This window comes from Vulpes lagopus, chromosome 10 (genome assembly GCF_018345385.1).
Source record: "Vulpes lagopus strain Blue_001 chromosome 10, ASM1834538v1, whole genome shotgun sequence".
Classification (NCBI taxonomy): Eukaryota; Metazoa; Chordata; class Mammalia; order Carnivora; family Canidae; genus Vulpes; species Vulpes lagopus.
The window spans coordinates 19,888,166-19,915,081 of NC_054833.1; the positions used below are offsets into that span (position 1 = coordinate 19,888,166).

A 26,916-nucleotide genomic window follows, 5' to 3' on the forward strand; every position below is an offset into this window, starting at 1 on the left:
AAAAATGAGGCCAGAGGGGACCAAGTGTCCTGCACAGGATTCCTGTGTAAACACAAAGAAAGGCCTTGGAGTCTTTCAGGGTGATGCCTCAGCATGAGTACAGGCTGAGTGGCTGTGCTCTGTGTGCACTGTAGTCACAGCTGTGATGGCAAATCATGCAGCAGACAGAAATCAGGGTAGGAAGAAGGCTAATGTACCCCCACCTGCCTCTCTCCTTAATTCCTCTTTAGAACTCCAAATTGCATGCAGAAAATCTTGCGAACTACAGTGTTGGTGGGTAGAGTTGCCTCCATATTCAATGATCATTTGCAGAGGAATGCAAGAAAGGTAGGAGGAGATCTAACCTTTATCCAGTGCTATCATGTCTCAAATAAATGTATAAATGACACTTATCCTCCCAATTCCAAAAGCCAGAGGAAAGACCTATAGATTTTTGCATTAGACAAGGGTTTGACTTCCAGATTGGTCATTTAGTAGCTAGGGAAATGTGAAGCTTGTTTCTGCATGTTCAAAGTGGAAACAGTTATATCTCAATAAAATGTCAGTGTTGGGTCTTCACACCTCTTCTTTTCGTTCCTGACTTTGAGGAACCAGATCTACTTTTAGAATTAAAGAGGAAGGGTATTTGACCTCCTGAAGTAAGAGGAGAGCTTTGTATTAAAGGTCAACTTTGGACCTTTAGAACATCTCTTTGAGGCTTTGTCAGATTTAATTCCTTCCTTTTTAAAGATAGGAAAGTTGAAGTGGATGTTCCCTAGTTAGTGAAATAATGAGTTGCTAGTCATGATGGTAAGCACCTGACATAATGAAAGCCAGCATGAGCTTGGGAATGTGAAGACTTGAACTCTGGCCCTAGTTTCTCTGTACCTAGACCTATATGACCGGCATCATCAGCACTGTTCTGTCTATCCCAAGTGAGTACCCTGTGGTATGAAGTAAGATCAGGGAGGGAAAAGTCTTTAAAATCCTCTTTGAAGACAAGAATGTCACAACAGACTGACTCTTAAATCTATCAATCCCCTGTAAGGAGTTTTATCCAACAAACTTTGTTACCTCAATACTTGAGGAATCAGGAAAAACAATCTTGTTTTTTGTGTTTGCAGTTATATCAAAGTTACTCAGTGATGTCCCCCAATTGTTTTCTTTGTGTATAGACTATCTTCATGTTACAAATATTCACCTGTTCAAGGAGAGATGGGACACCAATAAAATGGACCACCACACTGACAAGTATGAAAACAACAAGTTGATTGTACGTAGGGGACAGTCTTTCTTCATCCAGATCGACTTCAATCGTCCATATGACCCCAGAAGGGATCTCTTCAGAGTGGAATATGTCATTGGTGAGTGCCACACGCAAGCCATGTTGTGATAGTCCATCTGTGTCATCATGTCATGATAGTCATGATACCATGGGTCGCATAGTAGAGAAGGATACAGATGTAATTGTGTTACTTCCTAGAATTACACTTTGACAATTGGCTGGAGCTGGGACTACATCCAGCTCCAGGACCGCTCTATGCTCTATAATGGGTCTGTATAATGCAAAATATCAATAATTTGGGCCTAGCCAGGTAAAGATCTTGTATAGTAAAAGTGAGTATAATTGGTACAAAACGTTAGTTAATTATTTTTTCCCAAATGGTTTTGGCATCCTCTAGTGTGGCTTTTAATTTATCAACTCTCCTCTCAGGATTTTATTGGTCTTATGTGCTAAAACTATTTCCAATTCTCAGTATACAATCTCTATATAAGCATTTCCCAAACTTTGTTCTGCTCTAATCTACTCTCATGCGATGGCTTATGAGAAAGATAGTCAAGTAAAGTTCACTAAACATTTTGTACTCTAATCTCCTTTTGTAGATTGACAATAGATATTAGCTTAACAGTTCTGGGAAGCAACATTTAACTCTGTTCAATTGGGTGTTTCCTAAATTAATTTGATCCTGGAACCCTTTAAATTATAGCGATTAACATCTGACACATTTTAGTAAATATTTGCCTAGAAATTTACAAATATAGCAAGTAAACACATGCACACACACAAAAAAACAAAGGTGGCTTAATATTAGAAAAGCTATCTGTATAATCCTATGTATAAAAAAAGTAAAAGAAAAAATCAGGCAATCAAATCAATAGTCACTGAAAGGAACATGACTAAATTCAGCAGCTTGTTTTTTTTTTTTTTTTAACGACTTTAAATAAAACAAAAGTAAAAGAAGTCTCCTCAATTATACTAAAGATTATTTACCCCAGGGCAGCCCAGGTGGCTTAGCGGTTTAGCGCCGCCTTCAGCCCAGGGCGTGATCCTGGAGATCCAGGATCGAGTCCCATGTCGGGCTCCCTGCATGGAGCCTGCTTCTCCCTCGACCTGGGTCTCTGTCTCTTTCTCTCTCTCTCTCTCTGTCTGTCTCTCATGAATAAATAAATAAAATCTTTAAAAAAAAGATTATTTGCCCCAAACCAATAAATTTTGGTATACTAAGTGGCAAAAAGTTAATTCAATTATAATAAGAAATTAGACAGAGATACTTGCTATCACCATTCTTTTTTTAAAAAAAGCATTGATTCAACAATTTTTAGCAAGTGAACAATTTAAGAGAAATATCTCATAAATATTGAGAAAAATAAAATTATATATTTTGCTCATGCTATGATTGTATATATAGAAAACCCAACAGATTCAAGGACCAAAGCACAATATTAATAAAACTTTGTAAGATGGCTAGATAGAATATAAATACAGAAAAGTCAATGGCCTTTCTCTTTAGCACTAAGAACTTAGAAATAAGAAAAAATATTCCACATATAAAACTTACTAACACTGTGAAATATAAAAATAAATTTTAAAAAACAAGATACAGAACACAGATAAAGCAGCTATTAAATTTTAATGAGAGACATGAAAAAACTTTGAAAAGGCAAGTATGTTTTTGGATGTGATATCTCAATTTTAAGTTTCCCCAAATTAGTATGTAAATATAATGCATTACCAATTGGAATCCCAAGGGAGGATATTATTTTGTCTTGAATAAAATAACAGAGTCCATTTGTAAGAGTAATTACTTGGCAATAATCAAGAAAATGATACAAAGAAGAATAATAGGGCATGGTTTTTTTTTCAGAAACATGTATCAGAACATACTATAAGAAATGTATTGTAGAACAGAATAGAGAATCCAGGAATCAACGTAGGTATATAAGATTACTTATTATAGTTGTTGGTATTGTGGAGTAAGAAAAGTATGTGGGCTTTTGTTTTTTTGTTTGTTGTTTTAATAAATTAAATGATGTTGAAGCGACTAGTATTTTACATCTCGGTATTTTAGTATATATATATTATATTAGATGTATGTATTATATATGCTACATGTAAGTAGATGCATTTAACATATTCTAATATTTATATTAGATGTATGTGTTATATATGCTACATGTAAGTAGATGCATTTAACATATTCTTATATTTAGTATATATTTATCTGTACATATGAAATTATATATATTATTTCACATGTATATATATTTGGTTTATACATGCCAAAATACCACAAATGACCATTTATATGAACAAATGACCAAAATATAACTATATGATAAAAATATCATGTATGAAGTCAATGGATAAAAGATAGAGCTGGAAAAATATTCAGAACATACATCAGAGATAAAAGGTTAACAATTTGTAAGAAGCTCTTACAAATTGACAGTCTGAAGACAAGCAAAAGAAAAATATACAAAGTGTATGAAGAGACAGTTCACACTACAGAAAATCCAAATGACCTATAATCCATATGAAAACATGCTCAAACTTACTAGCAGACTGGGAAAGTTGACAAAGTTATTTCTACCCAACAGGCAAAAATTTAGAAAAAAACTGTAATATCTGTTGCTGGCATGTATGTTGAGAAAAACAAAGATTGCTGATATAAATGTACGATTTCATAACCTTTTTAGAATGCAGTTTTGCCATATCTGTTAATGTTAAAAAGACACATGCCTTTGACCTATCAGCTCTATTCTTGGAAATCTATGCCAAAGATATTCAAAATCTAGTTTATAAAGATGAGTATTACTTACTGCATTATTTATAGTGACTTAAAAATAAGCAGTCCTCAGTAGTGGGATGGTGGAATATATTGGGATACAGTCACACAATGGATTGTTACTTTAAAAAAAAATGAATTAGACCTATGCCAGGTTATTTCAAGAGAGATAGTGGTGAGGAAATGAAATATGGAGGAGTACATATGCTCTTCTCCATGTGTGTGTAACTGTGTTTGTGCCTGGGTCTGCAGAGTATTGTGAGTGCAGAAAAGAGTAAGAAGCATATACACGTAGGTGATGACGTGCATCCTTGGTGGGAGAGTAGCCAAAATAAGGGAGGGAGAAGCTAAAGCAAAGGAGAAGCTAGTGAGGAAAAGAGGGGGAAAAGCAAGCACAATGAAATGATTATATGCGTGCATCTAGGTAAAATCATTGAGCTCTGTGGGAATATAAATATATATATTAAAAGTAATAACATCAGAAAAAAGGGTAATAACATCAGAGATAACACTAAACACTTCCTTTGGAAAAAAATCTCTGACTCCTGACTATTTGAGGTATATCGATTGTATTCATTTTCATTTAGCAGTAAAAATGTGTACATAAATGTGGGAAAATCAGTTGAAGCCAGAGTAGAAATGGAAGAGAAGGAAAGAAATCACTGAGTCAGAATAAACAACATTAGTACAACGTGTGGGTTCTGCATAGAACTATTTGCTATCTGAGGTGTGGACTAAGAGGAAGGAAAACTAAATTATTATTCCTGTATGTTAGGTGAAATGTAATAACCACAATTTCATTGCATTTTAGGGAGCAGACTATTATTGTTAATATTTTTTAGTAATGAGTACTCCAGGTGAGAAAGAAATCCACAGCTAATATTTTTCAAAGTATTTTAAAATCTGATGAAAATGTGGTTTTTTCCCCCCTAAGTTCATTTATCACTTTCAGGTGTGTGTGTGTGTGTGTGTGTGTGTGTACATGCACACGTGTTTAGACCCAATTTGATTAAAATGTGAAAGCACACTTTTATAATGCAATGATCACTACCTGAGTGTCAACAAATACATATTTGAAACTCTGTCTCCAGTTTTGCTCCAACTATACAGGAATTTTTTATATCCTTTAGAGCCAACTTTTTAGTGCAGTGAGAAGGAGGGGGGAAGGCTTTGTCCCTGATGGGGATTTGACTGAGGTCTGAGTCTCTTTCCCACAGACCATTCAGAAAATAGTTATAATAATGGAAGTCTTAGGAAAGATGACAAAAGGAGTGTCAGATCGGGTTCCCAGTGAGAGCTATGAGCCACCAGGGGCGGATGTCCTGTCTTGAGTGGGAAGGTTGGGACCATGACCACAGCATCACCACAGTGAGCATGTGAAGTCTTCCCTTCTTTTTCCCAAAAGGCATTGTATTACTTTTGTTCCTTCACTGAAATGGTGGGAGAGGAGAAGCATGGCAAACTTACCTTTGAGGTAAAAATCTATATATTTTAAAAACCAACATGTATTCTAAATCCTTCTGAGAGCCCATAATGTGTACTTTCAGAGTTAAGCTGTATTCCAATATGTGTAGCCTGTAATAGGTGTTATTACATTTGAGGATTTTGTATTTCCAAATTTCTTGAAGAAACAAGGGAAGAAAAATAGCAAAATTCCACATTCTATTCTTTAGCGTATGAGAAATCAAACACATTTCAAAGGGCCTTAAAAAAAAAAACAATGATAGAGGATTTATCCAGGTTAGTATCTTTTTTTTTTTTTTGTCCCATGTCATTCAGGGGTTGCCATGACAACCTGAGATTTCACTACAGTGGTGGGACCAGGACTGAAAAAAAAAAAAGAAGGTATGGGATACTCATGGGGCCCAGAGATTTTTGTCTTAAAACGCAATATTTGTGAGGCACCTGGGCGGCTCAGTCAGTTAAGTGTCCAACTCTTGATCTCAGCTCAGGTCTTGATCTCTGGGTCGTGAGTTCAAGCCCCGCATTGGGCTCCATGCTGGGTGTAGAGAAGAAGGAGAAGAGACAAGAGTATCAAATGTGTGCACTGGAAATGAAATTAAACATAAAGTCCTATCCATGCAGGTGTGCCTCAGTTTCAGGAAACCTAGAAAGTGGAAGGAGCGATTAAAAAAAAAAAAAAAAAAAAAACAAGAAAGAGAATGCTTTGTAAAATTAAAGAACACATAAGGAATTTCTTTGAATATTTCAAGTGTTTACAATACAATTAGATTTACCAACAAAGATCAATTTACCTGCTTATTTAAAGAATATAACTATTGCATTGAGCAATTAAAACACAAAAGAAAAGTAACTTTACACTTAACTGTTTCCATTTTGCACTTGTTTCTTTATTATTGTTCCTTTCTCTTTCCCTGTGACTTTATGTAAGATGAGCTGGGATGCCTTAAACCCTGGAGTTTCCTTCCTTACTATCTTCAGAACCATAGGATTTATTTATAAGTGATCCTGCCTTTAAGTGGAACCTTTTTCTTTCTTTTTAAACATGTAAGTAAATAGGTTCAGATGGTCCCGGATTAACCCCTTGTTTGCTGGGTCCTCTGAGCAGAGAAGGTGAACAGGGGAGAATCAGAGCATCTCCTTAACCAGGACTTTCCACACCTGAGCTACAGATGGTCGCTGTGCTTTGATAACTGCATTCATTAGCTGCTGGCAGAGCACAGCCATCTCTGTGCGTCAGGTGGGACGTGTTAATGAATTTGAGGAGGCGAATGTGGCTGAAAAATGTGCCTGGTCTTCTACGGGGCCTTTGCTGTCTCTCCACCTCTGAGCCTAAAGCCACGACACATAAATCATGAAAGGAATGGAGCAGTGTTCATTGACAGGTTTTGCTAACCTGGAGCTGCAGCTGTGAAAACTTAGGGACAGTTTGTGATGTTACTATGCTCTACTTTGACATGGGCTCCCTACTTATCTGGTACTGCGTTGAGGGAGAGTCATTCTGACCAAAGATCTCTGAGCTGAATTCCTTACCAGCCATCCCCCCTCAAAGCAGCCCTACTGGATGGGCCCTCCAAGCGAATGATAGGGTTCATGAGCAAGTTCCTTGCTCCCTGGGCCCAATCACAGGAGCCCAAGGTTTGCAGGACAGCATCTTGCAGATTCTCTTGCCTTTTTTTTCAGTCCTGCCATGGCTCCCATGGCTCCCATGGCTCCCATGACTCCTGGCTTCGTATTTCTGGTTATGGCAGGAAGCAGAGGGGGAAGAATGGCATCAGCAAAGCCTGTTCCTCCCGTCAGCACAACAAAAGCCTTCCCAGAAGCTCCCAGCAAGCTATTCATGTCTCATTTGCCCCCCTGATCTGTAAGAGAAGCCGTGAAATTATTTCATTCTTTCAGTCAGAGGCCAAGGACAGGAAGCAGAGCAATTGGTAGACACCCAGTGTGTGTGCTTCCAGCTTGGCCATCCTGTGAGTCTGATGGCACACTGACATCGTTCATCCTGAGCCCAGTCATCTACAGGATGATATCAATTGCACATATTCTGCATTCTCAACCACATAAAACATTAAAATATCCTCAACACTTCAATATTTCTCTTTCACTTGTTTCTTGAATAGCGTTTCTCAAATGCCAGCTGGGGTGTCAGACTCTGATGTGTTTTAAGGGTGAGAGTGACATTAACAATTCTCAGTCGGGGGGTTCAAGATTGGAGAGAGAGCTAGAGCCTGGATTAGGGCAGCTGTTGTAGCAATGGAGAGGACGAGTGGGATTTGAAGAACATTTGGATGACAAAATCCACAGGACTTGTGATTGGCAGTCTGTGCAGGCAGAGGGGAGGAAAGAATCAGGTACAGCTCCCAGGTTGCTGGGTTGTATGCCTATGATGATAGAGGCTTGCAACTCCAAATGAGATAAAGAATGCAAGGAAATTGGGAAAAAAGATGACTGTGGGAAACAATAATAGTGGTTCCCACTGACAACTCACTCACCATCTAAGAAACTAGGCTGTTGTACAGAGGTTCTATGTACTTCCCATATAATTTTTTGGGCACCCTCTAGGCATGGAACTATGGTTATCTCCATTTTTTCAGATGATATGAGGTTTGGAGTGGTGTAAGTAACTTACCCAAGTCACATCTGGAGAGTGTGGGGGCTCCGATTTGAACCCTGACATTCTCTCCTAATCACAATGCATACTACCTCCACCAGCGAAATAGTGGAGGCATAACTGTGATTCGTTTTGTGTCTTCTGAGTTTGAAGTACTTGAGGGACTTCCAGATAACCATGTCCAATAGACGGTCTCTGAAGCTAAGGGCATCATTTTGGGTTCCATGCATCATGGATGGGCAAAATCATTCAGCCAAAGTAATTCAGGCAAGAAGCAGACTAAAGTTCAGAGTCTGAAGGGAAACAACTTTTAAGGAATCAGTCCAGGAGCTGGAGCCCCTGGAGGAGACAAAGAACATGTGATCAATAAGTAGAAGGGAAGTCAGAGATTCAGTGTCACTAAATCCAAGAGAGCTGGGTGTTTAAAGTAGAAAGAGTGACCAGCTTTATCAAATACAATAAGGAGATGCAGTGACATGAGAACTTCCCACTGGACTCAGCAGTTATGGGTGGGGGTGACACTAGTTGCTCAAGGAAAAACCAAATTTTAATGGGTTGAAGGTACATGAGATGTGAAAAGTGGACATAAAAAATGTGGACTAATCTTTCTGGAAGAGAAGAAAAAACAATTTGGATAGTAACTCAAGAAGAATGTAGGTTAGAGAAAGTCATGTTTTGGTTTGGGTTTTGTTTAAGGATTGAAGGTACTATGATGTTTATGGAGCCATAGGGGACAGAGCCAGTAAGCAAAGAATCCTGAAGATTCAGAAGAAATGCTGGGTGGCTAAAGCTGAGTGGTAGAGGAGATGAAGAAGCCTGGATTAGGGATTGTCTAGGAAGAAGAACCCCTGTCCTCTGAGGGTGTTGGGAAAGATTAAGAGCATGAATGTGTTAGGTAGATAGGAACTGATTGTCATGCCTGATTATCCCAAGTTTCTCAAAGACATAGGGGTGAGCAGTTGCAGCAGGAGCTGAGAGGAACAAAGAACAATTTCTTATACCTGAGAGCATCAATCAGTCACTTTAAGCTTTCTGTTCCCCAGTAGATTTTGGGGTCCAAAAGTCCAGATAAGGGACACCTGGGTGGCTCAGCGGTGGAGCATCTGCCTTTGGCTCACATTGTGATCCCTGGGTCCTGGGATTGAGTCCCCATCGGGTTCCCCACAGGGAGCCTACTTCTCCCTCTGCCCGTGTCTCTGTCTCTCTCTGTATCTCTCATGAATAAAATAAATAAAATCATAAAAAAGATTTAAAAACAAAAACAAAAAAAAACCCAAAAGTCCAGATAAAATCACTATCTGTGATTTTCACAGACAGAGCACAATTTGTCTGCCAAAGTATTTCTTGCCCCAAATCATGCAGCTGGTAAGATGTAGAGAAACATTTCTTAGCCTATGCTCTCTCTTACTATTTCATGCTGTGTATTAATAAAAATAGGCTACCCATTCCATCATTTTGAGGCAGCATTTATATGGGATGTCATTTCAAATTTTTCCTTCTGTGTGTTTCTGCATCGACGATAAGTGTGTTCATTTTTAAGCCTCTGTGAAGTGACAAATAATGACATCTAAGAAACTAGGACGTTTCCCAGAGTGTGTTCTCTATGAACACGTTTCATGTGAAAGACTTCTTAAAAAAAAAAAAAAAGGTCCATGGTCAAGTGCATTTAGGTCATGCTGTGTGTATCGTGCCTTTATTGGAGAATCCCAACACACATTAGTGTATTAAAGGTTCTGAGGATGCACAGGGTCAAAAAGCAAATCTTCTTTTAGCCTAACGTTTCCCAAAATTGCTTACTATAAACATTACTCTACCATGTTTTTATTTTCATTATACTCTTTAGTAAAATACACAGTTCACCCTAGGAGATGCTTAACTACTATTACAAATTACCTAAATTCTTCAGAATACCACAGTCTATGTCTTATGGTGACTTAAATTGTTATCTATCTTTTTCTTTTTTTGAAACTTTGGATTTTGTGCCAACTTTAAAATAACTCTATAAACTTGGCACTTATAATCAGTAACTTTCTCTTCATAAAGGATTTCTTTACTTTTTGTTTTTGTTTTTGTTTTTACATTTATTCCTTTACTTGCCAGATTTTTGTTTGGCTTCTGTTATCACAAAGTCAATTTACTTTCCTTTTGAATGTGTTTATCGGACTCTTACTGAGCACCTTCCATGTGCAAAGCACTGTATCGAGACTGGAGTAGTAGCATATGTTCATCCTCTGCTCTCAAAGAGTCTGGAGGGGACAGCCTGCACACTAGAAGTTGAGCTGAATGCCAATCTCTTGGGCACAACACTTGGAAAGTACACTGGGGAGAGAGGTTGAAGAGTAGTTGGAAGAGTCCCCTGGGAAGAGCTCAAAGAACAAGTAGGAATTGACCCAATGAAAGGGGAAACATATTCCCTAGAAAAAAAAAATGTGGAGTTCAGTTTAGAAAGAAAACTTGGAAATATATTGATAGCCTCATATGCCTTGATTCAAAGTTTAGATATTATTCTATGAACAGCCGGAAGCCTCTAGGGAAGAGTTTTTAAAAGGAGTCTATTACAAAGCACTAAGTGTTTTCTTTTTAGATAACTGTGGCAGAGCATGAAAGATAAATTGGGGGGCTAAGATTGTTGTCAGGGACATCAGTAAGAGACTGGAGGAGAGGGGAAGGAATCTTACTAATAGATGACAGGGTAAATGTGCAATACATCATCCTGTATGACTTTTTCCTCTTTTAAAAAAATTTACCTTTAAAACAGGAAGTAGTAAAATTGTGGTTGGTTGGTTGGTTTTTTGTGGTTTTTTTACAGGGTCAAATAAGACTCACCTGTAATAAAGTAATGCACTATGGTCTGAGGAGAAGGCACCTGCCTCGGCGACTGACCCTTTGCCATTCATATAGTCATTTCAGGGATGACAGATCCTCTGATAAAGGGCCCAGGAAGCAATATGGTGGATGGAGAAGGTTTGGAGTCAGGCGGACCCAGTGAGAGTCCCAGTTCCACCACTTGGAACAACAACAGAATCACAGATCCCCTGAATTACTGTCTCCTCACCTGAAAATGTTTACTTCTAAGAGCTGTTTATGGATTAAAGGAGATAATGTACAGGAAAGCACCTTCTTATTCTCATAACTATGGGAAGTAGGGATGGTAGGGATAAGCCTCACTGAAAATCTGGAAACCAAAGCATACAAGGATTGAATGATTGACCCAGGGTTGTGCAGGGGAGGGGAGGTCCCCTGTCCCCAACATCCCCTTAGATAATCAGAACCTTAGCCCAGTGGTCTGTTCACTTTTTTGGCCTTATAAAAGAAGGCAGACCCAGGGTCCCTGGGTGGCTCAGTCAGTTAAGCATCCAGCTCTTGATTTCGGCTCAGGTCATGATCTCAGGGTCATGAGATCCAGCCCCAAGTCAGGCTCCACCCTAGGCTTGGAACCTGCTTCCGATTCTCTCTCTCCCTCTCCCTATGCACACCCCCCATGCTCTCTCTTTCTCTCTCTCTCTCTCTTAAATAAATAAATAAATAAATAATCTTTAAAAGAAGGCAGACACACTGACAAGATTGTAATGAAATAGTAAAATTAATCCTCATTATACTGTTTGATAGATTAAACCATTTATTCTCCTCTAAGCTCCTTGATTGTCTACCTGTAAATGGAGACTTTTGCTGAGGCACTGGCTTAGCCTATCTCTAGGTATGGGTGACTCTTCAGCTTTCTATGGGATCAGTTTACCCACTCTTATATATCGCCCTGGTACTGCCCCCCCCCACCCTGGGTCTGAAGAGAGGGCAGTGAGAGAGAAGATGGCAGAGTGAGCCCTCAAAGACTTTGCAGTCAGGACGAGTGGCACTGAGATTCTCTGATGAAGGGCTATTACTAAGTAAGAACATGCTGTCAAAAAGGCAAATAGGAGGCCATTGCACTCTCTTTTCTCTCCTGCTAGCAAAGCAAGGATAATGACCATTGAACTTCCAAACAAAAATATCCAGTGTTTACAACATCCATGCTGACAGCTTAATTAATCAAATAGGAACCCTGACAACCCACAGGCCAAGTTCTGCTGGGAATTATTTGCCTACAGTTCTAGCTGAAGTGACAGAAACTGTTTAGTCTCAAAGTAGGAGGAATCGACATCCATATTGTAGTGAGAGACCTGTGGGGAGTCCCCTCGGCCCTGCCTTGTGACCCACATCCCATCCTGCGGAGCTGGAGTTTCTAAGTGAAGCCTAGGATGCTGAGGATAATAGAATTGCCAATGTGTTTTATAACATCAAGTATGCTATGTGGCACACTCATAAGACACTGTGGAGGTTGGAATGAAAATCTTACATAGATGCCTGACTTCCTCCTCCCCTTTCTCCCCTTTTTTATTCTCCTAATTTGCCATTGCCCTCAATGCCCTCTCTTTCTATCTTCATGCTGTGTCTTACATTGGCCTCTTTCACTTATGAGAATTCATAACCTTGACTAATTAGCACCCACATAATTGAAACTGTACAAGACCAAAAACTCGTGGTCTGAACTTAAGGATTATTCAGCATGGGCATTGCCTGACTTTTCCACATAATTTCTAAGACATTCTTATAGTATACGAAGATAGGGGTGAAAAAGGAGGGGAAAAACATTTAATGAAAATTAATGTGTCCACTGTTACACCTTGCTCTTAAGTCTCCAGTCTGTGAAAAGAGAGACAGTGCCCAGGTGGAATGAAAACCCACTGAAGAAAGGATAAAAATGGACTAATTATTCATAATCCATGCCCTCGCATTACTCTATGAGTGTGTTGCATGGACTGACAAGGGACTGACTGGAAAGCTCTTGGAACTCCTTAGTGAGAGTTGCTTGCTAATAAGATGACCCAATTACCAGGCTTATTTTGAATATTTCAACTATATAGGAAAGCTAAATCCTTATAGTATTCCTTAAGGCAGTACAACCTTCATAAAGCATTACTATAACAGCAGCCAGAGCCAGACAGGTGTTAGATGACCATAGGCAAGCTATAAATAGCTGCCCGTCTCTTTTGCTATCCTTTTCACCTTTTGTTTCTTCTCAATATCTCAGCCCTTCTGATGTTTTCTATCCTTCTTTGTCATGTCTCTTACTCTCCATCTCTGTCTCTCTGTTTTTCTATTTCTCTCACTCTTGTTCTCTCTCTTGCACACACATATACACAGTCCTATGGGTGAATGTTTTGGAATTTACCCATTAGGAAAGTAATGAGGGTTATCCTTAGAAGATAAGTATAACAATTTGGTATGGATTCACAGGGTTTTCTTTAGCCTTCAGGAAGCCTGGTTGGATGCTCTGAGGGCATTGGTCTATCTATGGCTGAAGTGTAGCTTAGCCACCTAGAGGTTCCTTTGCTGCACTGTTGGAGGTTCTTCAGGGGGGTTTGATGTGGTTTCTTTCATTTCCCTATTTCTTTTCCATTTCTGTTTAAGTGTCTTTATAATATCTCATGCCATGACTAGTTCAGTGAATTTCTGATGCAGAAACCTCCACCGTGTCTGGCACTGTATGAGATGCCATGGGGGATTAAGATAGCATTCTTGTCCTTACAGAGCTTACTATAGTTGGGGTGAGAAGAATACCACAATTAATAAACACAACTAGATAGTATAAAATCAAGTGCTAAACTGATACAATTCTTTACCAGAAATGTGCGACAGAGGCAAGCAGGCATTATGCTCAGCAGACAGAAAGGACCCAAGTTAGAGGTGAAAGGTGAGGTCTTGGAATAAGGCAAGTAAGTCTTGAAATGGACCTTGAGGAATTGAGAGTATCACAAGACAGACAGGAAGTGTGTACCCTCCAGGCTGGGAGGAAGGCATTCTTGGAAACCCAAGAGTGTATTTTCTACTGATGTACACATATTTCTAATGAAAAAAGAATCCTGAGCTGAATCAGATCTCACAGCTATAATTGGTTTGGGCACCACTGGTTCTAGAGGCTCCTGGAGTTTCATGGAGCTTGCAGTGGTATGGAGACGCATCCTGACAAGCCCATTAGGGATGTGCTCGCCTTATGGAGTCAGCCTCCAGTTATTATCTGTTTAGTGAATATTTCCACTAAAAAGAATTCAGAGCTCTTCCACTGGGTCTTCTGCTGGGTTTGTAGAGGTGAGTGGTGACATCTGGATTCTCCACACAGCAGAATCATTATCGCCCCTGAGCAATCCACTTCATCATGTCAGATGAAAACATGAGTCCTGAAAAACTATCTTTTGTCAAAGATCAGAATCTCATTAACATGATCTAATGCAATTAAGTCACCATTAGCTTTCAAGAGCAGTTTTAAGGGGGCTCAGTAAACAGTATAGGACTCTGTGCACATGAGGGCTCAAGAAAGACTTGAATGATATACACATCCCTTTACTAATTCACTCAATATCCCTATAAGGGGAGGAGAGAGAGAGAGAGAGAGCAATACCTACAATCCATGCTTTCCTGATAATCTAGAGATGATCAAATTCTCACACTTCAAACAGGGAAACCAAATATACTTTAAAAATAAAGACTTGCAGGGTGGAATGTGTAGAATGATAATAGAATGCATCACAATAAAAATAAATTTTCAGTCTCATTCATTCATTCATTCATTCATACATTATATTCACCAACATATGATTGCCACCTGCCAAGTCTGCAATCCACCAAATCTATAGTCAGGTAGAAAGGCAGCTGCCTATATGATGAGACATGAAAGGTTGTTTCAGCGATAGTATGTTGAACTCCTCCATTGCATTTACTCCTTCAAATTAATGCATAATATCTGAAGCTCCCCTGGAAAAATGAAAATGCTCTGTAAGAATGGATAATATTGTCCAACTGAACTGTTTGTAAATTTGCCCAAATTGACTCTGCAGGATAACTAGCTGGCACTCTGAAGAGAGCAATGTCCTGAGGAAACAAGATATTCCAACAATAAATATTGAGAAAAAATATGAAAAGCATGGGGAGTCAGGTACGAAGAGATGCAGGAGAATAGGGCAGCATGAGTTGAAAGTGTGTGGAATGAAAGAGTCTGAGGGTTGAGCTTGTACTCAAGGCAGAAACGGAGAGCTGAAAGAGGAGAAGTGCCCAGGAGTACTGCCCGCCAAGCAGTTAGTGTCAGGTGCTCTGAAAAGCGTGCCTCTCTAAATGTTTTACTCTGCTTTACATGCTCATTGTTAAAGGTGAAGCAGTCCAAAACTTAGTGCTTTTCATAAAATCACAGAATCATTAATTTTTGAGCACTGGAAAGTATCACAGCTATCACTTTGCCCAACTTACTATCTTACAGATCTGGAAACTACCCATAGCCAATAAGGTGTTCAAATACATTCTTGCACAAGGTCAACATAGAGTCTGATAGAGCTCAGTGGATCACAGCTAGGGTGACTCTAAAATGCATCCTCCAAGCCAGGACACTTTTGAGAGGGAAGGAGTGACTAAATAGATGAGATGCTAAGAAAATAGGCATAAGCTTGGGATGTTCTTGGCAAACCTTGGATGTATGATTGCCAAAATCAGAGCTGAAGCAAGAGGAAGCTACTAGAAAACTAGAGGGATGTAAAGAGGAAAAGAGAACAGTATCATGATGTTAAAAAATTGGAATAAATATCCAAACAGGGTACAGAAAAACCATTTCAGATAGGGAAGACATGACCAGCCATGAGCATTGGATTGAGTCGGGTGCCATGTTGACCTGGCTTTAGAAGTGCAGACTTGGGATGGTGAGTTCCTCCAGCATAGGTGAGGTCAAGCAGCAACATCCATTCAAGATGAGGAAGAAGAAAGGAAAGGAGACCCAGCAACAGGAAATGGGCAAACCAGCACAGAGTTGGAAGCAGGCCCCAGAGAGCCATCTGAGACATAACGTGGGTTCCTTTGCACCTCTGCACTGCAGGAGCGAAGAGACCTGAGCTACCCACAGGGCTTAGGGAGAAGTCAGGGACTTCTGCCCTCCAGCAGACAAGAATTAAACCTCTCTCCAGATCCCTTTTGGGGTTTTGCAAGATATTGCTACAGTTCTCTAGAACCCCTCAGGGTTCTGGGTGGCAGTGGCAGCCTTGGGTTCTCTGGATGTTTAATCAGATCACCTCAGAGAGTACTAGGACAGGAAAGAGAGCATTTACAGAGACTTGGAACAAATACAAGAATAAATGGGCCAAAGTCCACGAGTGTGGCTCAACCAGTGTGGAATTTCAGGTCAGGTCTGTAGTCATTCTCTGTGTATGTGGTCTAGCTACAGGAGGTAGTTACAATTATAATCTACCTGTTGCCTGTGAGGAAACTGAGACATTGATCTTGCAAATGTATCAAGAATTTTTCACTGCCTATTGGGCAGCTCAGAAATCCTTATCCTGGCATTTCCTTTGCACCTGCCTTCCCTGGCAGCACCTGGTCACCAAACATCTCCACAATACACCCCAATGAAATCAACTTTTGGCAACTCTTTCTAAAGGAAGTGGTCCCAGCTAACAGCTAATGGCAAGATTCTAATAAATCCATTCTTGCTAAAATTCAAATGTCAGTAAGAGTAATTATACTTCCCCACACCTCCATATTTATTCTTCATGTAAATAATTCTCTAACATTTTAAATGAATAAATTGCCATAATTGAATTCCATTTATGGCACACAATTTGGGGATGAGGATGGGTTCCTGTCTTTGCTTTCCATTCAGTGAACCCTATATCCTTCCAAGATCTTTTGAGATCCCAGGTCCAGCAGCAGTTCGAAATGCCAGAACCAGCCGGTATTCTGAATTTGAGTTCAACCAATTTCTCCTTTAGGGAAGGGACTAGATATGCGGAGTTTGTTTAAGGTATAGTCCTATCAGAACAGCCCAAAGCCTTTAGTAAGAGAGAGGGGATAGAGAAGAGAGGTAAGGCTGAATGTTTGTGTTCCCTCATCCATCCACCAAATTCCTATATCGAAGCACTAACCCTCAATAGGATGGTCTTTGTAGCTGGGGCCTTTGGAAGATGATTAGGAATAGATGGGATCATGACGGTGAGGCCCCAAGGATTTGTATCCTTTTAAGAAGAATAGAGATCAGAGCTATGTCTCCCCACCATCATCTGAGAACACAGCTGCCATCTGCAAGGTAATAGGAAGGTTCTCACCAGAAACCATATCTGCCTGTGCCTTGATCTTGGACTTTCCAACCTATAGAATGGTGAGAAATTAATGTCTATTGTTTAAACCAGCTAGAATGTGGCATTTTGTAAGGAAAAATACAAAGTTAATATATCTTTACCTCTCCATCCCCTAACTGGCTCCCAAAGAGAGAAGCAACATTTGATGTCCAGCATCTCCAAGTTGGTTTGACATATATGCTGCAAGTTCACCAGAAAATTACTGCACAGGTAGTCAAGAGCCCTTAGAATTCTGAGACAATTAGTTCCACAGAAAGAGACAAAAACAAAGTTTCTATGACTAAAATGATGGACATGAAGTAGTGGAGAAAACTATTTTGGCATTTTCCATCAAACAACTTTTTTATTTGTGCAACATATTTCTAAGTGATAGAAAATGACACACTGTCTCCATTACACTTCATTTCCGTCATTTCATTTTTTTCTAACTTTCATATTTGTGAAACAAATTGCTTTAAACATGTCAAAGACACTTGAGTGGAGTGTTAGCCAAATTTTAAAAATAAAGATGATTCATAAAGACAGCACTTGTGTTTATAACCACCAAGATAAAATTTCAAGAAAAAAAATCACAGTCCTGATTATTTAGGGCACAATTATAAGATAATCATCTTCAGAAGTTACAAGAAATCTCTTTTTGGTCTCTGCTTCATTTCCCCTAGATTTATATGTCACCATAAACCTGGCCTTCTGGACGCTCCATCATCCCTATTTCATTGATTTACTAAGTAACCTCCCCCGTATTGATTTCTTCAAACTTGGACTCTGTTTGCATTATTATGCAACAGGCTGAGCCCTTCAATGACATTTTGCTCTTCACTCAGTTCTGTATTCTCCTACAGCTGATGTTTCTTGAGGGGAAAAGCTATATTTTGCCTGTTGTTAAAGATAGGCTGTTGCCCCAGCTCAGAGCGATCAGGAGGGTATCCCATCAGCACATACTTTTGGAGAATTGATATTGGTGTTCCAAAGAGAGACAGCTCCACAAATATTGCTTACCTTAGGAAACCGGAAGACCTACATCATTGATGGTATTGGGGGGGGGGAGAGGAAGAAGATGGATAATTGTACAAAGAGTGGGTACACATGTTGTTCTGTTGTTCCAAAATATTTTTTCAGATTTTATTTATTTATTTGAAGGGAGGGAGAGAGTGCATGAGTAGGAGGAGAGGCAGAGGGAGTGGGAGAAACAGACTTGCCACTGAGCATTGAGCCTGATGCAGGGCTCAGTGTCATGACCCTGAAATCATAACCTGAGCCAAAATCAAGAGTCAGATGCTTAACCAACTGAGCCATACAGGTGCCCCGCAAAAGTTTTTTTTTTTTTAATTTTGAAACAAACTAGGCTGTACAGAAAATTTACAAGAACAGTACAAAGCACTTTTTTCCCTCAGAAACATTAGAAAATTGTTAATCTGATGTCCCATAACCAAAAACATTCTCCTATATAACCATCAAAATCAAGAAATTAACATTGTGAAGTTATGATCATCTAATCTTCAGATCTCATTTGAATTTCACAAATTGTCCCAATAATGTCCTGTATAGTAAGAGTGTCCAGTGCAGATCACATGTTGCATTCTGTTGTCATGTCATGTTTTGAAACACTTTCTTGGGCAGCCCGGATGGCTCAGCAGTTTAGTGCCGCCTTCAGCCCAGGGGCCTGATCCTGGAGTCCCAGGATCGAGTCCCATGTCAGGCTCCCTGTATGGAGACTGCTTCTCCTTCTGCCTGTGTCTCTGCCTCTCTCTCTCTGTCTCTCATGAATAAATGAATAAAAAATAAAATCTTTTTCAAAAAAAGAAACACTTTCTTGATCTTTCCTTGAATTTCATTACTTGACATCTATGAAGCATACAAGGCAGTAATTATGTAGAAGGCCTCTCAATTTGGGTTTGTCTTATGTTTCTTCATGATTACATCTGGTTATGTATCTCTGGCAGCAATACATGGAAGTGGTTTGCATTCTCAGTGAAACCTATCCGGTTACACATAATTTTTTACATTTCCCATTACTGATTATATTAACTTTGATCACTTGATTAAGGCAGTGTCATAGGTTAGTATTTTAGTCTTTCAGCCTGCTCTACAGAATGCCATAGATTGGGTGGCTTATAAACAATAGACATTTATTTCTCACAGTTCTGGAGACTGAAAAGTCCAAAATCAAGGTGCCAACAGATTTAGTGTTTGATGAGAACTGACTTCCTGGTTCATAGACAGCCGTCTTCTCATTGTATCCTGACATTGTGGAAAGTGTAAGGGAGCTCTCCTGGATCTCTTTTATAGGGCTACTATTCCCATTCATGAGGTCTCCACTCTCATAGACTACTTACCTCCAAAAGCCCCTCCTCCAAATACCATCACATTGGGGGTTAGATTTCAACAAGAGTTTGGGGGGTAGGGATACCAGCATTCAGTGTATAGCAGTTGGGTTCCACAGGAAGTAAACATTGAAATTAGTATGAAAGAAGTTGAATACAGAGTTCTCTTGGGCATACTTGGGCAGAGGAAGATGATGAGCTTCGAGCAGTCCTGACAGGCCACAGCTGGTCTCACAGGGAGTAATGGAGCTGGAACAGGTCTTCAGAAGCAGTTTTCTTCAGTATAGGCAATTCCCAAAGAAAGCTGACCCACTAAGGATCATTTATTGGCATCACTCCTAGCAGCTCTGGGCAGCACATCTCAGAACTCAACACAGTGGTATCTGTCAGATTTCCCTGCTGCAAAGCTCTTTTTTGTTCCCTTTGTAGTTAATAAGTACTTCATAAGAAAATATCTTGAGAACTCAATACTATCTATGGAATTTCTTCTACTCATCATCAAAATTTTTATTGATAGAATGATTGATTGATGTCCATATGAATTCATGATTTCCTCTTTTAATTAAATGGGTTACTTTAATCTGTTACTATCATTAGTTAATTTGATGTTCAAATTATCCTAGATTTTGCCAGTTGGAAGCTTCTCCAACTGGCTTCAGAAGACTTCCTTTCTTATTTTCTGGCACAAGATGTTTCAGGCTCATATTGTATTTTCCCTTTCCCCAGCCCTGAAATCAACCATTTCTCTGAGGAGCCCTGCTTCCTTTTAGTATAAAGTAATATTTAGAAATCATGATCTGGTTCCTGTGTGTGCTCACTGCTATTTTACCTCCTGTCAGGGTTTCCCAATCGAATCTAGGTTTATCTCACTTACTGTTTCTCCTTCTATGATGAACCCCACCCTGACCCATGACCTTAATAGTATTTCTCATCTCTGAGATTTTTAAAAATTTATACCCAAATAGACTTGGATGAGTATGGTGTAGGACAGATAATAGCATCACTCTTAAACTGACACCTCGTGAATCTTCTCAACATGCCAACTGTGTGTTTTCTGTCTGTGTTAGCTTTCTATTGCTGCTGTAACAAGTGACTATAATCTTAGTGGCTTAAAACAACAGAAATGTATTATTTTGACATTATGCATAATAATAATGACTGATCAAGGTGTAATGATACTCTGACCAAGCTCCTTATACTTAGTCTCTTCCCTCAGGAGGGAAGAGGAGTCATGAAATTTAAACACCAGGCCTGGGATCTGGAAAGGTCTTGGAAGGATACAGGGTTCATTGAATGGGAGGTGAAGATAGGAATCCATCCCTCTCTCCAAATTGTGTGCCATGAATGGAATTCAACTATGGCAATATATTAATTTATTTTTATTTATTTGTTTGTTTTTAAAGATTTTATTTATTTATTTGAGAGAGAGAATACAAGTAGGGGGAGGGGCAGAGGAAAAGGGAACAGCAGACTCCCCACTAAGCAGGGAACCTGACATGGGGCTCGATCCCAGCACCCCAGGATCATGACCTGAACAGAAGGCAGACACCCAACCAACTGAGCCATCCAGGGGTCCCCAATTTTTTTCATTTAAAATGTTAGGGAATTATTTCCATAAAGAGTGAACATGGAGGTAAAAGGAAGTATAATTAGTCTTATCAGATACTAAAATTTTAGTAAAAGTGGATTTATCATACTCTTGCTGTTTACTGTTAGCTGAGACCAGTTCCCTTGAATGAATGGCCAAATGGTTATTTTTATTGAGTATAATGTGGAGATGTTTGGCCACCAGGAACTGCTGGGGAGGCAGGCCCAGATGAGGTCCCAAAGCAGGATCCTCTGGTGAATTTGCAGCATGAAACTTCAGAGCATATGCCCTGAGTTAGGGCTTAAACTTTGTAGTTCAAGAGTAATGACAGATATTTTCAACAAAATTTCCTCATTGAGCCATTTTCCAAAGGCTGGGACTTTGGTATCATCATGGAAGGCCAACTTGTACAACTTTAGTCCACAAATAAAGAGATACTTGAAAATTACCTTTGTTTTAAAAATTTTAAGCAAATCAGTGGGCAACAAGTTGCCAGAGGAAATGAGAGACGATTGGAATATCTTGCAACATGGGGAGATGTGAAGATGAAAAATCGCCTTATTCCACAGGCATCTCTAGGCAGGGTTCCATTGCCTGGGATATGGTTCCTTTACATCCTTGTGTTTAAATAGGTCACCTTCATGGTCACTGATGTAGTTAATTTATGTCATTGTCATGAAAATCAGGCTTGAGTACAATTCTCTTTATGATGCTTTTAAATGTAAGCAGTGATTAACTCATGATGCAAATATGAATATCTATAGTAAACAGATGCACACCCATAGCTAAATGTACACCTAAACTAACAAAATGCAACATGCATGTCATTCTTTTTGCCCACCCCTCAAGTTCTATCTTTGTTGTTACGTCTTTAGTAAAGTCCTTCTTGACTCCACCATCGAGCCACTGCTCTAAATCTGTTACCCTCATGTGGCATTAGTCTTCTTGCTTGAATTTCAGTCTAAACTTGATGCTTGATTATAAACTCACTGCATGCAGAAAGTATATCATATACATCTCGTATACTGCCTTTGTAACTTCCAGGTGGAGTGATATTACTTTGCTCATAGCAATTTATAAATGTCTGTTTAAATAAATGTCTATTGAGTATGTATTGCTGATATCTACCTGCAGACTAATAACAAATGGACTGTATCTCATTGCCTAAGATACTTCTATGCTGATTTTTGCCCTATCAGCAATTGGTTTAACCTCTGGCAATGCAAGCTCATTTAATACTTGCTGTTATGAATATGAATACTTGCATATATTTGCATTCCAAAGATGGAAAAAATATTTTTGTTAGATTACCAATGATTTTTCCTTATTCCCCTCAGCATTGCCACTAAATTATTCATAAAAATTGATTGTTTCAGTGATAATTTCTTCAGAGGTCTATTTTGCTTAGAAGATACTTGGCTAAACTTTTGATCCTATCCTTGTTGGCTAATGACACTGCTTTTTAAGCCAGTTGCTATTATTTTAACTAAATGAGTCTTTCTCATAAGACTCACAGGCCTCAGTCTGCTTACATGATGGATACAACTCAAACAAATGGAGCTTTGGCTCCATACTATTACCATTTACTGGGGAAATTCAATTCTTGTAAAAGAGAATTTCTTATGGCATGCTTCCTGAGGCTGATTGAGGACAAGAAGGAGGTAGGCACCAAAGCTGCCAGCTGTCATGCATCCAGTCAGTGATCCCCACTTTGGAAAGTGTGTTTCCTTCCCCCTCCAAACCTGTATTGGAATTCTACAGCCCAGCTTGAGGGTGGCAAAACTCTAAGAAAGGTGGAATCATCCTTTGTCCATTGTGAATGTTACTAACAGTTGGAGTGAAAGGAGACAAAAAACTGATACACAATTTGGTTTATAATCGTGAAGTCCATCAAAGTACAATAAATTAGTCATTGTGACATCAACAGCCTAGCTCTCTCCTTGGTAACACCAGACCCTGGAGGATTTAAACCTCAATGTATTGGTAGAACAACAGAGCCTCATTTAAACTCTTACCAGGGAAGGACTAGAAATTGCTCTAGAAACAATTGTGACATAGATAAACTCTGTGCTTCAAATAGTCACATTTTTGTACCATCTTTCATGAGCAAGTTTCTCCTGTGTTTAACGTCCAGTTCTTTTCCAGCTATGAAACCAGCTTTTAGGAAAGCATGGTAAGCAGGTTTCATTCCCCAGAGAAGTTAATTTAAGCAGACTTCTCTGGGATATAAACATTTTAGCATTATCTCTAATTTGTTCTCTATTGGAAGGATTTTCATGATCCTTCATGCTTTTCATGAAAAGCAAAGTGGGAATATTTGGGGATGTCAAGAGGCCTTCCTACTCATCCTGATTGCTCTGCTACAGTCTTCACACAGCAGCCAGTGTGATTTTTTAAGAATAACTTAAGGCAGACCATGTGTCTTTTCTAGTGATTTCTTTTCTCAGTCAGAATAAATTCCAGAGTCCTGACAGCAGCCTAGAAAGCCGTACTTGATCTCCTGGCTCTCTCTCACCCTGTCTCCTATAGCTCTCTCCAATGGTCCCTCTGCTCCAGACATAGCAGCCTCCTCAAGCACACTAAGTATCATCTTCCTCAGGACCTTTGCACTTATTGCAATGCTTTTCTCCAGATATTTGCATGGCTCATTTCTTCACTTCTTTTACATCTCTGCCCAAATGTCACCTTACTGGAGAGTCTTACCTACTCAATATCTCCAAATCAGCAACCCCACCTCATTATTCTCTGTCCCTATAAGCTGCTTTATTTACTTTTTCATGGTATTTACCTCCATTTATATAGTATATATTTATTTGTTTATCGTCTTTTTATCTCCACTAAATTGTATGCTTCATGAACCTGTCTATGTTGACATCACTGTATTCTCAGTATTTAGAGCAGTGCCTGGCAGTTAAATGGTGCTTGGTTAATTCTTGCTGAATCAATCTCCGAATCATGCCATGTCAGCAGCCACCTTCTTAACTACCCACGTGGTCATGCTCAGAAATAAGAAAAAAATAGGTTTAATGAGTTTTGCTTGCTCCTGTGACCATCAGACACCATTTAATAATGAGAATTATAATAATATGTTCAGCTCATGCCATGCCTTTCACACACATTATAATTTAAACTCATCCTTTATAAGGCTAGTTTACAGATAGAAAATAGACTGAGAGGCTGATTAGTTCTCCCAGGCATGAATGCTAGGCCACACAGACCTGGGTTCAAATCACTATTCTGCAACTGATAGCCAGTTACTTGTGTTCTCTAAGCCCCAGGATCCCTTGATATTACACAGACATAAGTGTCAGAGCTGATGCAGACTATTCGTACAATACCTTACACATTGCAGAGTCAGAGTCGAGAGTATACCACAAAAACATTTCCAGGTTTTATAAGCAATGGAAGTGTAGTGAAAGGAATTGGTTACATACTGGTGAGAGAACAACTAGGAAGCCACAGTGAGGCCACCCATGAATTGGTAATGGCAGAAAATTGCCACAACACCTGGAGCTGCAGGCACATGATAGAGGAGGAGGTCTTACCAGAACCCAGAAGTAATCCCTGAGAGCTGGATCCATGGCAGGGACTGTCCAGCTCCCAGTGGAGCTGAGAGCCTTGGAGGAGATTCAGTGTCTCCAGAAGCAGAGAGAGGGGGAGGGGAGAAAGACCCAGGCTTTTACCCCGTCTGGCTCCAAAGCCTCTCATTGATCAAACCTACCCAGAAGTCAGAGGGCAAAGGAACCTGGGAATAGGGTTTTCTGTAAATCCAGGATAAGGGTTCTTGGAGGTAAGGACATTGGATCTGAGAACAACCAGGCGGCTGACAGGCACAGTAGATAAGCACAAACAGTAGTTGTTTTTCCCAAGTGGACAACCTGGAGCTCAAATCCAAATTCTCTGATTTCTATTTCTCCTGTTCCTTAGAAATTGGATCAGCATATAGTATAACATCCAGTGCTCATCACATCATGTACCCTTTATACTATGTTTAAAAATTGAATTTAAATTTTTAAAAAAAGCCTACCAACTTAAAAAAAAAGAAATTGGATCACAATATGAACAAATCTACAGTGTAGTATTATGTTCTATAACCAACTTCATCTAAGTCATAGAGATTTTCTGTTCATGATTTTTTTCTTAAAAACTAAAAATATTCTATCTTCTCTCAAATGAGGCAACACATACATGTGGCTAAGGGAATTTCCAGGAAACTAGCTTCATTGAGTAAGTCTGCATAGCAGTTAATCACACTAGACCTGATTTTTGGAGCAGACCCCTTAGAGAACACCACGCTCATCAAGCCTTGCAGCTTAGTCATGGCTCTTAGGGTTCGAGGGGGTGATGTTTCACTTGTGGCTGTATGCCCAACAACTGAAAGAGCACCCAGCACCTAGTAGGCACTCAAAAGCTCATGGGTAAAGAATGAACCGAGCCTAGGGTTAGCTTTGGCTCTACCCCTGTCACTCAGAACCAGCACCTCACACCTGACTAAGCTTCTATTGCTTCCTCTTGCTTCTACCCAAAACTGTCCACTTATCCTCCCTTTTAGATCTTTATCCAGAGCCAGTCATTATAACTCTGAGGACACCATCATGTCTCACCTGAGTACCTCAGCAGCCCTCTGCCTGGTTTTCCTCCATGCTTGTCCCTTCCAAACCATTCTCCAATCCTGCCACCAAAGTTATTTTTCTAAAGTACGGATCTCATGAGCCCACTTAAAAGTTTCTCAATAGCCCCTGCCCCATTGCCTGCCTGTCCTGGGACACAGCCTAATGCCTTTGCACAGCATCAAAGGTTCCTTTTGTTCTTACCCTGCCCAAGATAACTGCTTCTACTGCCATAAGAATTCCTTCATTCCATTCCCTTATGCTCCAAGCTTTCCTTATTCCCTCTGCTGGGAAGGCTCCTCCCTACCTTGGCCATCTATAAGATTATATCCCAAAGCCACCTTCTATGAGGGATCCGCTCTCACTCCCACAGCACTTTTAGCCCTTTCCACCTCTGGGTTTCCAATGCACCCAACAGCTATGATGATTATGTTTCAGAAGCCCTGCTACACCTTGTTCCTCACGGCTAATCATCCCAGCTACAGCTTGGCGTACTGTAAGCACATTTACAATAAGTGTCAATAAGTGTCAATTTTGTTGTAGGAGCTCTACAGTCTTATTTCATAGTTGGGGAAATTCTTATATCTTAAAGCATTGAGGTTTTCTCTGATTTTTTTCCTCATGTCCTTTTCCTTTTCTCTGTGTTGCTGGCAGCACCCTGGGCCAGGCTCTGGTCTTCTTATGTCCGGATTATTGCCTTACTTGGCCATCTAAGGTGTTTCTTCTTAATGCTGATGACCGGTCTGCATCAAGAAGTAGCTTTATTTTTTTTTTTTTTTGAGTCACTCAAACAGCCTGGTACAGTGCTAGCTATTTCACAAAATTTCACCTTACTCTGAAAAAAGATTTTAAAAGACGTAGGAAATATTGAAATAAAGGTGAAATAAAACTAAGATAGACAAGACTCCTTAAAGAGTATATCTTATCGTCAATTTACCAAACATTTATTGAGCACCTATGTTCCAAGCATCTTGCATGTCACTTAGTATGCAACATTGAACACAACTCAGTCTCTGTCCTCAAGGAGCTTTCCTTTCCTTCCCCTGTTTGCTGGAGCCACAAAATAAACATTGCCAGGAAGCTTTCTTCCCTTAGAAAAACTCTGAAAATATATGTATAAACTCTCC

General features: G+C 39.6%; 1 protein-coding gene across 1 annotated transcript in view; it reads left to right on the forward strand.

Moving 5' to 3' along the window:
- F13A1 (coagulation factor XIII A chain) overlaps nucleotides 1-26,916 on the forward strand; it is a 159,502-nt gene that overhangs the window by 12,899 nt on the left and 119,687 nt on the right. Inside the window, exon 3 of the mRNA XM_041771892.1 lies at nucleotides 1,155-1,343. Within this exon, the coding sequence (XP_041627826.1) occupies nucleotides 1,155-1,343 (189 nt within the window). The remainder of the gene's footprint in view (nucleotides 1-1,154; nucleotides 1,344-26,916) is intronic.